Below are 19102 nucleotides of genomic sequence, written 5' to 3'. Positions count from 1 at the left end.
AGGGAGGAGGGAGGCTGGAGCAGGAGATTCAGTCTCTTCCCCATTGTGCTGAATGGAGGATTCCTCCGTCTCTTGGCCCCGTCAAAAGAATCATTGGGCCTGTGCACCTTTTTAAACTTTATTTATCAGTGTCACAAGTAGGCTTACATTAACACTGCAATGCAGTTACTGTGAAAATCCCCCAGTTCCCACACTCCGGCGCCTGTTCGGGTACACTGAGGGAGAATTTAGCACGGCCAATGCACCTAACCAGCACGTCTTTCAGACTGTGGGAGGAAACCTGAGCACCCGGGGGGAACCCACGCAGACACGAGGAGAATGTGCTGACTCCACACAGACAGTGACCCGAGCCAGGAATCGAACCCCGGTCCCTGGCGCTGTGAGGCAGCAGTGCTTACCCCTGTGCCACCGTGCCGCTCACCTTCCCACTAGATCCTGATTCTCCCCGCAAGGAAAGACACAGTTGTGTCCCGGTGTGTGCCCCAGTCCATCGGAGACCCGTTTGTGTATCCGGAGAAGAACCTACCAGTCTTGCCATCCAGGTGCCTGAATGAAGAAAATCACTGATGGCAATTTTGTGCAGCTTGAGAGTGGGGGTAAGGAACCTTGGTGACTGCCACCCAGTTCCTGTTTGGTGGCTCGGGTTAAAATCATCGTCAGTGTGTTTGAAGGTACACTGAGAGATGAGATTCTCTCAAGCTGCTCTCTAACTCTTGCTGTGAATGTTTAATACAGAATTCCCACACTATGATCCCATTTGTTTGGAACAAAATGTTTTTTCTTATTTTCCAGGAAAAGTAGAAACTATAAATGCCAGAGAAGTGGCTCCAGGCAATGCTTCAACGGATATGTTTGTCAATAAGACAGAAGGGTTGTCTCGCAAAGGTAAAAACCACACACCTTCAGTCCATTTTTGTAACCCATACTCCCCACACCCACCCTTGCTTAATTAATGAAGTTTGGACTCAAAAACACAATCTTTCTAACTAGAAAGCTAAGGGATTCCAAAAGCTGAGTGGAAGAGGCTGCTATCCCCTTCATTCCAATCGCTCCTTAAACCTGTGATCACTTTCTACAGTTCAGACCCACAAGTGCCTTCTCTTGACAAAGAGGAGCATTATTGATGTGTTGGCATTGACAGAGTAGATCCGCACCTTATTTAACCCTGAATGATTAGTAGAATAATCAGCAGTGGGGACCTTGGGTGTTTATCTTTCCCCAACTCAGGGCACTGAGGTCAATAATAGCATCACTGTTACTGCATCGCCCCATGTCGACCATGGAGCAGAACTGCATTACATTAACACTGCAATGAAGTTACTGTGAAAATCCCCTCGTCGCCACACTCCGGCGCCAGTTTGGGGGAATTTAGCATGGCCAATGCACCCAACCAGCACGTCTTTTGGATTGTGGGAGAAAACCAGAGCACCTGGAGGAAACCCACGCAGACACGAGGAGAACGTGCAGGCTCCACACGGACAGTGACCCATGGCTGGGATTGAACCCGGGTCCCTGGTGCTGATCACTATGCCACCGTGCCGCCCAACTGAGAACTCCTACTGACATGGTTCAGATCTCATTAGGTAAACTGAGCCTCCAGGTTTCTGAAAATAAGTTGTCATTCTGTGAGCCTCTTTGCAGAGATTGATAACTGTTAATGGGTTTAGTGGGTCCTGGAACCAATGCTGTTTACAGATGGTGTGTGTTTGTAACTGCTGTATTTGTGAACTTTCCCTGTTTCATGTAGTCAGGTCACCACCAGATTTATTAAGTAAAAATTTCTGTTTGAGGGGGCAGTCTTTTAAGATCATGACGAAATCTGATTTCTGTCCGTGATATGAGGTCAAGGAGGAAATCTCATGATCTTTCACAACCTCTGGGCAGGGCGGCACGGAGGCACAGTGATTATTAGCACTGCTGCCTCACAGCACCAGGGTCCCGGGTTCAATCCCAGCCTTGGGTCACTGTCTGTGTGGAGTTTGCACATTCTCCCCGTGTCTGCGTGGCTTTCCTCCGGGTGCTCCGGTTTCCTCCCACACTGCAAAGATGTGCAGGTTAGGGAGATTAGCCATGATAAGATGCAGGGGGTTATGTGGAGAGGGTGGAGTGATGGGCCTGGGTAAGATGCTGAGTCGCTGCAAACTCAAGCAGCCAAATGGCCTCCATCTGCATTGTCGGGATTCCATGATTACGAAGAGCGACACAGCCAATGACACGTTGTTAAAGTGTTGTTATTGCTGGAATACTGTTTAGGATACGTGATAGTAATTTGTGTTCAGAAAACTCCCACAAACAGGAATGTGATCATTAGCAGTGAAGCTGTTTTTTGGTGTTTTAGTGATAAATATTATCCAGGACACTGTGGAGAACTCCCCTGTTCTCCTTCCACACAGCGCCATGGGATCTTTTGCTTCTCCCAGAGAGAGAAGACTCTGTGTCATGTCTCACCTGAAAGGCCACACCTCGGACAATGCAGCACTCTCTCTGCACTGCGCTGGAGAGTCAGCCTAGATTCTGTACTGAAATTTCTGCGGTGGGATTTAAACTCTCAAACTCTGACTGTGAGGCATGAGCATTATCCACCAAGGCATGAATAACACTTAATCTATGGCAGGTCAAAGGCACTGAATTCCTCAAATTGCTGCAATGTAAACTTCACCTTAAATATAACTGGACATCCAGACCACTGACTGTGACGCAAGTGCTGACTGAAGCAGGTTCTGAGATGAGTAGAGTGGACACCTGCATTATCTACACACACATTACAACCAAGAGCCTGCTGATTAACACCCACTGCCCTCCATTAACTGATCAATTCATTGTTCTCCATGTTCAACACCAGTTGGAAGGAACACTGGGGGTAGTAAGGACACAAGTTTAAGTTTATTCATTAGTGTCACAAGTAGGCTTACGTTAACACTGCAATGAAGTTACTGTGAAAATCCCCAAGTTGCCACACTCCGGCGCCTGTTCGGGTTAATGCACCCTAACCTGCACGTCTTTTGGACTGTGGGAGGAAACCGGAACACCTGGAGGAAACCCATGCAGACATGGGGAGAATGCGCAGACTCCGTGCAGACAGTGACCCAATCTGGGAATCGAACCCAGGTCCCTGGCGCTGTGAGGCAGCAGTGCTAATCACAGTGCCACCGTGCTGTCCCCCCTACACAGAATGTTCTCTTCCCTTCGGCCCTCCAAGCCTGCGCCGCTCCTTGGTCCAACTAGACCAATCGTTTGTATCCCTCCATTCCCAGGCTGCTCATGTGACTATCCAGGTAAGTCTTAAACGATGTCAGCGTGCCTGCCTCCACCACCCTACTTGGCAGCGCATTCCAGGCCCCCACCACCCTCTGTGTAAAAAACGTCCCTCTGATATCCGAGTTATACTTCGCCCCTCTCAGCTTGAGCCCGTGACCCCTCGTGATCGTCACCTCCGACCTGGGAAAAAGCTTCCCACTGTTCACCCTATCTATACCCTTCATAATCTTGTACACCTCTATTAGATCTCCCCTCATTCTCCGTCTTTCCAAGGAGAACAACCCCAGTCTACCCAATCTTTCCTCATAGCTAAGACCCTCCATACCAGGCAACATCCTGGTAAACCTTCTCTGCACTCTCTCCAATGCCTCCACGTCCTTCTGGTAGTGCGGTGACCAGAACTGGACGCAGTACTCCAAATGTGGCCTAACCAGCGTTCTATACAGCTGCATCATCAGACTCCAGCTTTTATACTCTATACCCCGTCCTATAAAGGCAAGCATACCATATGCCTTCTTCACCACCTTCTCCACCTGTGTTGCCACCTTCAAGGATTTGTGGACTTGCACACCTAGGTCCCTCTGTGTTTCTATACTCCTGATGACTCTGCCATTTATTGTATAACTCCTCCCTACATTATTTCTTCCAAAATGCATCACTTCGCATTTATCCGGATTAGACTCCATCTGCCACCTCTCCGCCCAATTTTCCAGCCTATCTATATCCTGCTGTATTGCCCGACAATGCTCTTCGTTATCCGCAAGTCCAGCCATCTTCGTGTCATCCGCAAACTTGCTGATTACACCAGTTACACCTTCTTCCAAATCATTTATATATATCACAAATAGCAGAGGTCCCAGCAAAGCTTGTTTAGCTTCTACAAGGCATGAGTCGGGAGTGTCATGGAATATTCCCCGCTTATGTTGATGAGATTGCTCTAACAACATTCAAGCAGCTCAGCACCATCCAGCCAGCTAGATCATTCCTTCCCCTACCGCCTTAAACATTCACCCCCTCCCATCACCAGTGCAGAGGCAGCATTATGTACAGAATATAATGCAGCAACTCACTAAGGCTCCTTGAACAGCACCGTCCTACCATGTAAAGGAACAACAGCAGCAGGCACCTCAGATCACCCAAAAACAGGAAATGTTTGTGCCTTCCCTGTCAATGGCGGGCCACGTTTCCCAGCAGCCAATATTCTCAACCCAATTACCATATATTTGCATCTCATCATTACACCAACTCACTGGAATTACCACCCCCCCACCCCCCAACACACCACGTTGAGTCTAAAGTTAAAGTTGATGTATTAGTGTCACAAGTAGGCTTACATTAACACTGCAATGAAGTTACTGTGAAATTCCCCTAGTCACCACACCCCGGCGCCTGTTCGGGTCAATGCACCTAACCAGCACGTCTTTCAGACTGTGGGAGGAAACCGGAGCACCCGGAGGAACCCACGCAGACACGAGGAGAATGTACAAACTCCACACAGACTGTGACCCGAGCCGGGAATCGAACCCAGGTCCCTGGAGCTGTGAAGCAGCAGTGCCGCCCCTAGTCTAAATCCCTCATCAGCATGAATGATCCGTCTCATAACAGAATTTAAACGGTGTGCAGATGGTAACCCCACCTTTCTGTGAACTCCGAGGTTAGTTTGCACAACTCAGCACAGCGCTCACTGGGATCAGTGCAAGGCTTTAATATAAGCATTTCTATGAATTCAAGGGGGTCTCTCAGGCAGGTCTACACAGCAACTAGGCAAAGGTTAAGGTGAGGCTGGCTTTTACAAAGCACAAAGAACAAAACAGGACAGGAACAGGCCCTTCAGCCCATCTGCAAGGATACACACTTTCTATCCCTCTGTTCACCTCCCGTTCATTGTCTATTAGACATTGCTAACATGCCTGCTTCGACCACCTGCACTGGCAGCGCATTCCAGGCACCCAGCACCCTCTGTGTGAAAATCTTTCCCCGCGCTGAACATTCACACTGGTGGTCAGACCCAGCCACACAGCCTTGGAGTTCAGGTTCGGGCCATGCCATTGCCTGAGCTGAGAGCAGAGCATCAGGCCACGTGACTGGAAGAACACACCAGAGGCACCTAACTCTCCAAAGGAAGGGCAGAACCTTCAGTGGCAGCACGGCCTCCTCTAGAGGCTGTGCCCCACAGACCCATCATGCATAGTCACCTTGCCGGAACCAGGGTCTATAGATGTAGCTTGTGCTTACGTGCAGGTGAGTGAGAAGCTCCGGTTTCCTCCCACAGTCTGAAAGGCGTGCTGGTTAGGGTGCATTGACCCGAACAGGCGCCGGGGTGTGGCGACTGGGGTACTTTCACAGTAACTTCATTGCAGTGTTAATGTAAGCCTACTTGTGACACTAATACATCAACTTTAACTTTAGACTCAACGTGGTGTGTTGGGGGGTGGGGGGGTGGTAATTCCAGTGAGTTGGTGTAATAATGAGATGCAAATATATGGTAATGGAGTTGAGAATATTGGCTGCTGGGAAACGTGGCCCGCCATTGACAGGGAAGGCACAAACATTTCCTGTTTTCGGGTGGTCTGAGGTGCCTGCTGCTGTTGTTCCTGTTGACACTTGTGCATGTCAACTGATCACTCACAAATTCCACCTTCTGTAGCACTTGAAGGACATCCAGTGGCAGTGTAAGGTTCCTGCAGCATCAACATCTATGGCAGTAACTCTAATAAGACCTTGGCAGGATTTTGCAAACCTCCGCCCAGGAGGTCACAGACGCCATTTTTGCCAAGACACACAAATTTGCCAATAAGAGCCAGACTCACCTGAGCCCTTGTCTAGTTGCTGTGTACATTTTCAGAGGACACTCCATTATGTAAAATACTACTAAAAGAATTGTAGAGAAGTTACTTAATTTCTTTTACCCTATACAGACTGCCCATAGAAATCCAGTCAGATCAAGGATCCAATGTTACCTCAAAGTTATTTAAGAGAAGTTATGGATAGTTTAGGAATAGAATAATTTAAATCAACTTCGTACCATCCAGAATCGCAGGGAAACAGATACGCCAATTTTCAGAACCTGATACTTTGCCGTTTCTTTGGAAAATTCCGCTGAAAGTATTTGTTTAACTTCTCTGCCGTTTCCTTATTTCCCATAAATTCTCCTGTATGTGGCTGGAATGGGCCCACATTTATCTTTGATATTCTCCTCCTTTTCACACCAAAATGAGCAAAATACTGTGGATGCTGGAATGTGAAAGAAGCAGACATTGTTGGAATCTAATCTAATTTAATGAAGATAGATGGGTGATGGTTAGAGGGGCTGGGAGGAAGCAGTCAGTACAGGGATATCCTGTGGTCGTTCCCCTCGGCAACAAGTATACCGCTTCGGATACAGTTGAGGGGGACGACCGACCAGTGGTAAGCCACGGTGATCGGATCTCCAGCACAGTCCGTCCCTGTGGCTCAGAAGGGAAAGGTGGAGTGCGGGAGAGCAATAGTTATTGGGGACTCGTTAGTTAGAGGGATAGATAGGAGGTTCTGTGGCAGCAAAAGAGACTCATGGATGGTATGTTGCCTCCCGGGTGCCAGGGTCCGTGACGTCTCGGACCGTGTTTTCAGGATCCTTAAGGGGGAGGGGGAACAGTCACAAGTCGTGGTCCACATCGGTACCAACGACATAGGTAAGAGAAGGGACGGGGATTTAAAACAGGAATTTAGGGAGCTGGGCTGGAAGCTGAGAGCCAGGACAAATCATGTTGTCATCTCTGGTTTGTTACCAGTGCCACGAGTTGAGGAACAGGGAGAGAGTGCAGATAAACTCTGCAGGGATGGTGTAGGAGGGAGTGTTTCAGTTACATGGATAATTGGAGCACATTCTGATCGAAGACAGAGGGTGGTGGTCGATGGAAAATTTTCGGACTGGAGGCAGGTTGCTAGCGGAGTGCCGCAGGGATCAGTGCTTGGTCCTCTGCTCTTTGTGATTTTTATTAATGACTTAGAGGAGGGGGCTGAAGGGTGGATCAGTAAATTTGCTGATGACACCAAGATTGGTGGAGTAGTGGATGAGGTGGAGGGCTGTTGTAGGCTGCAAAGAGACATAGATAGGATGCAAAGCTGGGCTGAAAAATGGCAAATGGAGTTTAACCCTGATTAATGTGAGGTGATTCATTTTGGTAGGACTAATTTAAATGTGGATTACAGGGTCAAAGGTAGGGTTCTGAAGACTTTGGAGGAACAGAGAGATCTTGGGGTCCATATCCACAGATCTCTAAAGGTTGCCACTCAAGTGGATAGAGCTGTGAAGAAGGCCTATAGTGTGTTAGCTTTTATTAACAGGGGGTTGGAGTTTAAGAGCCGTGGGGTTATGCTGCAACTGTACAGGACCTTGGTGAGACCACATTTGGAATATTGTGTGCAGTTCTGGTCACCTCACTATAAGAAGGATGTGGAAGCGCTGGAAAGAGTGCAGAGGAGATTTACCAGGATGATGCCTGGTTTGGAGGGTAGGTCTTATGAGGAAAGGTTGAGGGAGCTAGGGCTGTTCTCTCTGGAGCGGAGGAGGCTGAGGGGAGACTTAATAGAGGTTTATAAAATGATGAAAGGGATAGATAGAGTGAACGTTGAAAGACTATTTCCTCGGGTGGATGGAGCTATTACAAGGGGGCATAACTACAGGGTTCGTGGTGGGAGATATAGGAAGGATATCAGAGGTAGGTTCTTTACGCAGAGAGTGGTTGGGGTGTGGAATGGACTGCCTGCAGTGATAGTGGAGTCAGACACTTTAGGAACATTTAAGTGGTTATTGGATAGGCACATGGAGCACACCAGGATGATAGGGAGTGGGATAGCTTGATCTTGGTTTCAGATAAAGCTCGGCACAACATCGTGGGCCGAAGGGCCTGTTCTGTGCTGTACTGTTCTATGTTCTATGTTCTATTCTGGGGAAGGTGGGACCTGTACAAACAGGACGGGTTGCACCTGAACCAGAGGGGCACCAATATCCTGGGAGGGAAATTTGCTACGGCTCTTCGGGGGTATTTAAACTAATTTGTCAGGGGGATGGGAAAAGGAACTGTAGTCCAGAAGCCAGTGTTGAGTGTAGTGAGGTACTGAGGAGGGTATCAAGGTCGCAGGAGTGTACCGGCAGACAGGAAGGTGGGTTAAAGTGTGTCTACTTCAATGCAGGGAGCATCCGGATAAGGTCGGTGAACTTGGAGCGTGGATTGGTACTTGGGACTACGATGTTGTGGCCATCACGGAGACATGGTTAGAACAGGGACAGGAATGGTTGTTGGAAGTTCCGGGGTATAGATGTTTCAGTAAGGTTAGGGAAGGTGGTAAAAGAGGTGGAGGAGTAGCATTGTTAATCAAGGATAGTTTAATGGCTGCAGAAAGGCAGTTCGAGGGGGATCTGCCTACTGAGGTAATATGGCTGAAGTTAGAAATAGGAATAGGACAGGAGCAGTCACGTTGTTGGGGGTTTTCTATAGGCCCCCAAATAGTGATAGAGATGTGGAGGAAGAAATTGCTAAGCAGATTATGGATAGGTGTGGAGGCCACAGGGTAGTTGTCATGGGTGACTTTAACTTTCCAAATATTGATTGGAACCTTTATGGGTCAAATAGTTCGGATGGGGCAGTTTTTGCACAGTGTGTGCAGGAGGGTTTCCTGACACAATATGTGGATAGGCCGACAAGAGGTGGGGCCACATTGGACTTGGTACTGGGTAATGAATCGGGCCAAGTGTTAGATTTGGTTGTGGGAGAGCACTTTGGAGATAGTGACCACAATTCGGTGTATTTCGTTATTGCAATGGAGAGGGATAGGGCCGTACGGCAGGGCAAGGTTTATAATTGGGGGAGGAGTAATTATGATGCGATTAGGCAAGAATTAGGGAGCATAAGATGGGAACAGAAACTGTCAGGGAAAGGCACAAATGAAAAGTGGAGCTTGTTCAAGGAACAAATACTGCGTGTCCTTGATAGGTATGTCCCTGCCAGGCAGGGAGGAAATGGCCGAGTGAGGGAACCATGGTTCACAAAAGAGGTTGAATGTCTTGTCAAGAAGAAAAAGGAAGCGTATGTAAGGATGAGAAAACAAGGTTCAGTTGGGTTGATTGAGGGTTACAAGTTAGCAAGGAATGAGCTAAAAAAAGGGCTTAGGAGAGCGAGGAGGGGGCATGAGATGTCCTTGGTGGGTCGGATCAAGGAAAACCCCAAGGCTTTTTGCCCTTATGTGAGAAATAAAAGAATGACCAGGGTGAGGTTAGGGCCGGTCAAGGACAGTAGTGGGAACCTGTGCATGGAGTCAGAAGAGATAGGAGAGGCGATAAATGAATACTTTTCTTCAGTGTTCACCAAGGAGAGGATGAGAGTGTGATACAGGCTGATAGGCGGGAGGTGGTAGATGTTCTGAGGGAAGATGTATTAGCAATTTTGAAAAACCTAAGGGTCGATAAGTCCTCTGGGCCAGATGAGATATATCCTAGGATTCTTTGGGAGGCAAGGGATGAGATTGCAGAGCCTTTGGCTTTGATCTTTGGGTCCTCACTGTCCACGGGGATAGTGCCAGAGGACTGGAGCGTAGCGAATGTTGTTCCTCTGTTCAAGAAAGGAAATAGGAATGAACTTGGTATTATAGGCCAGTTAGTCTTACTTTGGTGGTCGGTAAGTTAATGGAAAAGGTCCTGAGGGATAGGATTTATGACCATTTAGAAAGATGCAGATTAATCCGGGATAGTCAACACGGATTTGTGAAGGGTAAGTCTTGCCTCACAAATATGATTGAATTATTTGAGGAGGTAACTAAGTGTGTTGATGAAGGTAGAGCAGTTGATGTTGTATACATGGATTTTAGTAAGGCGTTCGATCAGGTCCCCCATGGTCGGCTCATGAAGAAAGTAAGGAGGTGTGGGATAGAGGGAAATTTGGCCGATTGGATAAGTAACTGGCTATCTCATAGAAGACACAGGTGGTGGATGGAAAATTTTCAGACTGGAGACCAGTTACCAGCAGTGTACCACAGGGGTCAGTGCTGGCTCCTCTACTATTTGTGATTTTTATCAATGACTTGGAGGAGGGGGCTGAAGGGTGGATCAGTAAATTTGCTGATGACACTAAGATTGGTGGAGTAGTGGATGAGGTGGAGGGCTGTTGTATGCTGCAAAGAGACATTGATAGGATGCAGAGCTGGGCCGAAAAATGGCAGATGGAGTTTAACCCTGATAAGTGCGAGGTGATTCATTTTGGTAGGACAAATTTGAATGCGGATTACAGGGTCAAAGGTAGGGTTCTGAGGAATGTGGAAGAACAGAGAGATCTTGGGGTTCATATCCACAGATCTCTGAAGGTTGCCACTCAAGTGGATAGAGCCATGAAGAAGGCCTATAGTGTGTTAGCGTTTATTAACAAGGGGTTTGAGTTTAAGAGCCGTGGGGTTATGCTGCAACTATACAGGACCTTGGTGAGACTACATTTGGAATATTGTGTGTAGTTCTGGTCACCTCACTATAAGAAGGATATGGAAGCATTGGAGAGAGTGCAAAGGAGATTTACCAGGATGCTGCCTGGTTTGGAGGGTAGGTCTTATGAGGAAAGGTTGAGGGAGCTAGGGCTTTTCTCTTTAGAGCGGAGGAGGTTGAGGGGCGACTTAAGAGAGGTTTCTAAGATGATGAGAGGGATAGATAGAGTGGACGTTCAGAGACTATTTCCTCGGGTGGATGTAGCTGTTACTAGGGGGCATAACTATAAGGTTCATGGTGGGAGATATAGGAGGGATGTCCGAGGTAGGTTCTTTACTCAGAGTGGTTGGGGTGTGGAATGGACTGCCTGCTGTGATAGTGGAGTCGGACACTTTAGGAACTTTCAAGCGGTTATTGGATAGGCACATGGAGCACACTAGAATGATAGGGAGTGGGATAGCTTGATCTTGGTTTCGGACAAAGCTCGGCACAACATCGAGGACTGAAGGGCCTGTACTGTGCTGTACTGTTCTATGTTCTATGTTCTATGTTCTCAGCACGTCTAGCAGCATCTGTGGGGAGAGAGAAAAACAGACCTAACGTTTCGAGTCTGTTTGACTGCTCACCAGAACTGAGAGAGGGAAAATCTGTTCGATACTCCAGAGTTGCTGAAAGAGATTGCAATAAAAGTGTAGCAAACTTCAGAACAAGAGATAGGTGACCAGATGTTGGGGGCAGGGGGCAGAGGAGGGGAAAGGAATGTTTTTGCATTGAGACAAAAATATATGTTTATTAAAGGAAGGGTCAGGATGGAGGAGAAAGGTCCCTGTCTCTGGGCTACAGCCGAGACAGTGTCAGTTGCCACTCAGATTACATTTGAGGAGTTGTTTAAAGTGTTCTTTTCTGCAATGACGGGTGACACTGTCATCTTTAAGAAAAAAACCACCTGCGGATTTGATTTGATTTATTATTGTCAGATGTATTAGTATACAGTGAAAAGTATTGTTTCTTGTGCGCTAAACGGACAAAGCATACTGTTCATAGAGAAGGAAAGGAGAGAGTGCAGAATGTAGTGTTACAGTCATAGCTAGGGTGTAGAGAAAGATCAACTTAATGCAAGGTAAGTCCATTCAAAAGTCTGATGGCAGCAGGGAAGAAGCTGTTCTTGAGTCGGTTGGTACGCGTCCTCAGACTTTTGTATCGTTTTCCTGATGGAAGAGAAAATGTCTAGGGTGTGTGGGGTCCTTAATTATGCCGGCTGCTTTTCCGATGCAGTGGTAAGTGTAGACAGAGCCAATGGATGGGAGGCTGGTTTGCGTGATGGACTGAGTTTCATTCACGACACTTTGTAGTTTCTTGTGGTCTTGGGCAGAGCAGGAGCCAAGAGGATGAAGAGGAATTTGTCCATTTGACCCTGGTATATAGATGGCCCCTATGTCATGTTGGATCTCTTTCTCTCCCCACCACGTGTCCTTTTCCTTCTGCGTTCCTCTGTGGGAGCTAGCCTTGAGATGTTGGCACACTGCCTTCCTGAGTTACAACCTTGGGTTCTTCTCTCAGGAAACAAAGGCTTCTTCTTTTTCTTCTCCTGGAAGCATCAGTTTTGTCGAACCAGTCCAGGTGACGACAATACTCGAACACAATGGTGTGAATGCAAAGCTCTTGTACAATGGACTTCCTTTGATCCAACTGTTCTGGAGTTGAATTGGATGTGTGAAGATATTCCAGATTGGTTACGGGTTGCATTGGGCTTCCTGTGTTTCACTGTGTCTGTTTTAGGGTTGGGGCATTGATAATCTTCCTGCTTTTGGGCCTTATGATGCGTTGGTGCAAGGTGGATGTTTACCCCGGATTGTGAATAAGTTGATGATCTTTGCAGCAGACGTTAGTTCCCTGTGTGGATTGAGTGATACGAACATTGTTTCGATCTTTGATCTTAGCAGTGAAAAACCCAGCAAGTAGCAATGCTTTGATCTAGGATGTCTCCTTGGGATCTTGTATGTGTCCCTCTGGCCGAAGAGCACATTTGTTACTGTGGTAACTTGGTCGCAAAAAGGTAGTCGAATGCATTGTGACATTCAATCTGCTTATAAAAATATGAAAATACAGTACAGCACGGATTCAGAACTGGAGGCAGCTCATTACACAGAGCCCTCGTGGTAAGACTAAAACCACGAAAGCCTGATGACATCACTCACGCATGCTCTTACCCGCTAAAGACACCAGTATATACATTCCAATAGGAAGATGCTTACGACAACTCGATAAGAATTTCCATCAGGCCATACTGAACATACTTTATCAGCAGGGATGCCAACTGCATTGGCGTTCTCAGTCTGTTCTTTCCAAAGTTTCCACAATGGAATTCAGAATCACGACAATCCTGACATTCAAATCCCCCACAAAGGATGATTTATTTTCTTTTTTTTTGGAATGCAGTGAGGAATTCAGGTCAGATTGGAACTTTTCCTTTCATCTTCACCGGAGCCAAAGATTGGGCATAAATGCTATTGGCAGCAGCATATTGACCATGTGGGTGAGGTGTCATGAGTCCTTCATTTATACAACTGGCAGTGCATCCAAGACCCTATTGGAGACGGCAAAGCCAACTCCATGGACACAACAGTTGCTGTCAGCATTTCCCTTCCATTGGGTGTTTCCCCCTTCTTTGTTTCTCCTGCTGCCCCTCGTAGGAAGGCAAATCTCAATAAAAGTCAGTTTGGAATCTCAACAGCTCACATGATGTGATTGCAGTAATTCTTTCCAGATACTCACTTTCGAGACTATCCACGAATGTCCCAATAATTCCAGGTTGCAAAATTTACTGTTTTATTGATGACAAAGATAGTTGCTGGAATTTTACCGGCACGCCCGCCTCGATTCTGGGGCAGTCTCCGATTGCCTCAGGCGGGATCTTATGAGCCTCGGGCAGGCTAGGGGTAAAATTCCAGTCAGTGATCCTGCGGGCTGTCGTGCCCAGCTGGCACAGCCTGCTTTAGGAGTTTTTCTAGCACTATTTGGGGTGAGCAGAGAAGAGATCTGTTCAGTCACAGATGTTGCTGCCCAAAAACACCTCTGTCCCAACACAGGCATCCAACAACATCCACGCACCTGTTGCCCATGTGAAGATCACTTACTAATGGGACTCCCAGGTTCAGGGCCCTGTCTCTGTTGCCAATCTTCCATTGCCACAGAACCTGCCAGATATACCCTTGGAGAAGCTTGTGTGTGACTTCATTTAATGTGGGGACCTTGGGGGTGTCATCATTGTCCGCACAACCTTGACCTTGATTAGTGCTCAGGTTTTTGTAACATGTCAAAGCATGGTGACTGTGCCCACCCTGGCACTGCAGGCATCTCCTGGCACTGCGGCTGGTCAGATGTGGAGATGCCGGCGTTGGACTGGGGTAAGCACAGTAAGAATGCTCACAACACCAGGTTAAAGTCCAACAGGTTTATTTGGTAGCAAATACCATAAGCTTTCGGAGAGCTGCTCCTTCGTCAGATGGAGTGGATATCTGCTCTCAAACAGTGCAAACAGACACAAAATCAAGTTACAGAATACTAATTAGAATCTAATTAGTAATTCTAATTAGTATTCTGTAACTTGATTTCTGTGTCTGTGCACTGTCTTCCTTCACATGTTCTAACATTGAGGACTTCTGATTTGCACTCTGTTGGGCATGTCCCCTTGATCTTGTTACCAAGAGTGGCCTTACCAGCGGCAATCTCCATGGATCGCCACCTTGACATGGTGAGGGGGTTTCTGCGTTCCAATGGTCTCTTGAGTGATGCTGCCAGGAGCTCCTTGCTCCTGGTCGGGTCCACCCATACATCAAAAGGTTCAATAAAACTCCCTTTGTTCTCCATAGTAAACTCATCAATACGCCTTATTATCCATCAAATTTTGCATCCTGAAGTATTGATCCTCAACTAATCACATTCCATGCTCTCAATAGCTCAAAAAAATGTACAAATATTCATCACAAAGGGGAAAAGGAGAAAGCTGGAAGGAAGATCATTTCAATACACATTAGCCGGAATTCTCTGGCCATTCACCCTGGTGGGATTCTTTGGTCCCTCCGATGGCGCACCCTCTGCCATGGGTTTCCAACGGCGTGGGTTGGCTTCAATGGGAATTCCCATTAACAGCGGCGGGATCAGAGGATCCCAACACCAGCGAAAGGTGCATCGCCTCCTGTCATTGAGAAACACGCTGAAGGGAGGCCAGAGAACCTCACCCAGTGTTTGGTAGAAGCAGCAACAGTTGATGCCAGGGTGGAAGCCCTGATTCATTTCAAGCATCTTAACTATTGATAAGAATCAGGTTCTTCCTTCAGTCTAACCATTACTTGGTAAGGTAAGTGGGACCAGGTAATTCTTGTAGACCAGGGCGCTGAAATGGAAGAGTTTTCATTTTCGAAACCAGCTTGCTAATCATTTTTGTACCTGTCCACAGGAGGATTGTCCATTGCAGTCCCCGGTGAAATCCGAGGATATCAACTGGCACATCAACGGCATGGACACTTACCATGGAAAAGCCTGTTTGAGCCAAGCATCAAACTTGCCAAAGAAGGATTCTCCATTAGAAGGGCTCTTGCAGTTGCTTTAGAGGAACGTAAGGAAGACATTGAGAAAGACCAATCTTTATGGTAAGACAGAGAAACGTGGTCTTCAGCTGAGAATAACACTCGTTGCATATTGGGACTCTCGCAGCTTGTAAAACTGGGCTTTCCTCTTGTTAGATTGTCCACTGGATATTTGGGCAATATTTCATAACTCATGATAGCAATTTACAAAGAATTACATCAAAACTTCAGAACAGAAACTGGCCATTCTTCTTCCACTACCTATCAGAACAACCCTCTTCTCCTTTCTCCTTCATTTGCTTATCCAGTCTTCCCATAAGTACATCGATTTGTTTCATCACCTCCCTGTGATAACAAGTTCCACACTCTCAACACTCCTGAGCTAAGGACATTTTGCCTGAACTCACTGTTTAATTTCTTGCAGAGTATCTTATATTGATGGTCTTTAGTTGTGCTCTTCCCCATAATTGGAAATGCTCTCACTCTGTCTACTCAAACTCTTTCAGAATTTTCCAATGCCTCTACTTTCTCAGAAGACTAAGGAAATTTGGCATGTCCACTACGACTCTCTCCAACTTTTACAGATGCACCATAGAAAGCATTCTTTCTGGTTGTATCACAGCTTGGTATGGCTCCTGCTCTGTCCAAGACCATAAGAAACTACAAAAGGTCGTGAATGTAGCCCAATTCATCACGCAATCCAACCTCCCATTCATTGACTCTGTCTACACTTCCTGCTGCTTCACCAAAGCAGCCAGCATAATCAAGGACCCCACGCACCCTGGACATTCTCTCTTCCACCTTCTTCCGTTGGGAAAAAGATACAAAAGTCTGAGGTCACGTACCAACCGACTCAAGAACAGCTTCTTCCCTGCTGCCGTCAGACTTTTGAATGGACTTACCTTACATTAGACCATAAGACCATAAGACATAGGAGCGGACGTAAGGCCATTCGGCCCATCGAGTCCACTCCACCATTCAATCATGGTTGATTTCAACTCCATTTACCCGCTCTCTCCCCATAGCCCTTAATTCCTCGAGAAATCAAGAATTTATCAATTTCTGTCTTGAAGACGCTCAACGTCTCGGCCTCCACAGCCCTCTGTGGCAATGAATTCCACAGACCTACCACTCTCTGGCTGAAGAAATTTCTCCTCATCTCTGTTCTAAAGTGACTCCCTTTTATTCTAAGGCTGTGCCCCCGCGTCCTAGTCTCCCCTGCTAATGGAAACAACTTCCCTACGTCCATCCTATCTAAGCCGTTCATTATCTTGTAAGTTTCTATCAGATCTCCCCTCAACCTCCTAAACTCCAATGAATATAATCCCACGATCCTCAGACGTTCATCGTATGTCAGGCCTACCATTCCTGGGATCATCCGTGTGAATCTCCGCTGGACCCGCTCCAGTGCCAGTATGTCCTTCCTGAGGTGTGGGGCCCAAAATTGCTCACAGTACTCCAAATGGGGCCTAACCAGTGCTTTATAAAGCCTCAGAAGTACATCCCTGCTTTTGTATTCCAATCCTCTTGAGATAAATGACAACATTACATTTGCTTTCTTAATTACGGACTCAACCTGCAAGTTTACCTTTAGAGAATCCTGGACTAGGACTCCCAAGTCCCTTTGCACTTTAGCATTATGAATTTTGTCACCGTTTAGAAAATAGTCCATGCCTCTATTCTTTTTTCCAAAGTGCAAGACCTCGCACTTGCCCACGTTGAATTTCATCAGCCACTTCTTGGACCACTCTCCTAAACTGTCTAAATCTTTCTGCAGCCTCCCCACCTCCTCAATACTACCTGCCCCTCCACCTATCTTTGTATCATCGGCAAACTTGGCCAGAATGCCCCCAGTCCCGTCATTAAGTTGATCTTTCTCTACACCCTAACTGTGACTGTAACACTACATTCTGCACTCTCTCCTTTCCTTCTCTATGAACGGTATGCTTTGTCTGTATAGCGCGCAAGAGACAATACTTTTCACAGTAACCCAATACATGTGACAATAATAAATTAAATCAAATCAAAAGGGCGGCACGGTGGCACAGTGGTTAGCACTGCTGCTTCACAGCTCCAGGGACCTGGGTTCGATTCCCGGCTTGGGTCACTGTCTGTGTGGAGTTTGCACATTCTCCACGTGTCTGCGTGGGTTTCCCCCGGGTGCTCCGGTTTCCTCCCACAGTCCAAAGATGTGCGGGTTAGCTTGATTGGCCATGCTAAAAATTGCCCTTAGTGTCCTGAGATGCGTAGGTTAGAGGGATTAGTGGGTAAATATGTAGGGATATGGGGGTAGGGCCTGGGTGGGATTGTGGTCGGTGCAGACTCGATGGGCCAAATGGCCTCTTTCTGTACTGTAGGGTTTCTATGATTTCTTCTATGATTTCAAAGACTTCCATTTGGCCACTGTTCAGTGAGGAAAGAGAGAGCCTATTCATCCTTTCCATATAACTACAACACATTTCCAGTATCATACTTGTCAATCTTTTTTTGCACCTATTCTGTTGCCTCTATGGACATTTTATAATATGGAATCAAAACTATATGCTACACATCAAGGGTAGGATTTAGTGGAAGGCAGTGGACTAACTCCAGTGACTGGAAAGTCACGAGTAAGTAAACCCTTGTTCCCTGGCTTGGGATGCATCAACGCTATTTTGCATGGCTATGACAATTAGTTTCCTGATGTTATGGCCACCACATCGAAGAGGGCGGATACAAACATACAAACATGGAGCGAAGCTGGGAGTTCTGCTGGGGACTCCCCCTTGATCATCCAAGAGACTGGTACAACTGAATTGGCAAGGGTGGTCTAGAAGATGAGTTTGTAGAATGTTTTTGTGATAGTTTCCTGGAGCAATACATTGTAGAACTGGCTGGGGATGAAATTATTTTAGATCTAGTATTGGTGATGTGGAGTTGCCGGCGTTGGACTGGGGAAGGCACAGTAAGTAGTCTCACAACACCAGATTAAAGTCAGGTGGGTGTCTGATGAAGGAGCAGTGCTCCGAAAGCTCGTGCTACCAGATAAACCTGTTGGACTTTAACCTGGTGTTGTGAGACTTCTTACTAAACCTCGACTAATTAGGAAATGTTAATTAATAATGGCATCGCAAAAGATCTTCTGGGAAATAGTGATCATAATGCCATTGGGTTCCATGTTACGTTTGAAACTGGCATACCTTAATCACAAACAAAAATCTTAAACTTAAACAAAGCCAAGGTATGAGGGGACAGAGCTGTGATGGGCCATATGCACTCCATGTGCCACAGATTGCCTGCCACTGTTCCAGCCAGTCAAATCTTCATGAGTCCCTCAGGGCAGTGATGTCTTTACGGGCAATGTTGTTAGGATGGGAGCAGAAGACCACTGCAGTCCCCAAGCACGTGCACAGTACTGGTCAGTGTCTGAAAGATGAATCCTGCAGCACCGTGATGTCCTTACAGATAACATTGGCACAGAACAAGAGAGCAACAACCTACCAGTCCCAGCGGTGTGGCATTCAACACAACAGGAGTGGCACAGTGCTATGGCAGGGAGGATATGCATATTGCACTCACCTTAAAGTTGAGAGCAAACTGAGGTCAGACTTATGCCCAACACTCATTTTCAATCGGGTTTGAGGCTGACTACATTTCCTGCTGGTGTGATGTTAGATTAGATGGCACGGGGAGATTCCGCCCAGCAGCTGTTTTAATGAGCATTCATGAGATGCAAATGAATACAAATAGCATTCTCGTTTCCGGGCAGTAGGAGGACCAAGCTGCCATTGGGAGAATGTTTCCACTGGCCGGTTTCTGAAAACTG

At 46.9% G+C, this 19102-nt stretch overlaps 1 protein-coding gene across 1 annotated transcript in view; it reads left to right on the top strand.

Moving 5' to 3' along the window:
• The first annotated feature begins 795 nt into the window (after nt 1-795).
• LOC144488673 (glutathione hydrolase 1 proenzyme-like) overlaps nt 796-19102 on the top strand; it is a 60276-nt gene continuing 41969 nt past the window's right edge. Inside the window, exons 1-2 of the mRNA XM_078206760.1 lie at nt 796-885; nt 15168-15360. Of these exons, the coding sequence (XP_078062886.1) occupies nt 849-885; nt 15168-15360 (230 nt within the window). The 5' untranslated portion in view covers nt 796-848. The remainder of the gene's footprint in view (nt 886-15167; nt 15361-19102) is intronic.

The sequence above is a fragment of the Mustelus asterias genome, unplaced genomic scaffold, assembly GCF_964213995.1.
Source record: "Mustelus asterias unplaced genomic scaffold, sMusAst1.hap1.1 HAP1_SCAFFOLD_1760, whole genome shotgun sequence".
In the NCBI taxonomy this organism is placed as follows: Eukaryota; Metazoa; Chordata; class Chondrichthyes; order Carcharhiniformes; family Triakidae; genus Mustelus; species Mustelus asterias.
Note: the sequence above shows the minus strand (reverse complement) of the source record. Positions and strands in the feature narration are given on the sequence as shown.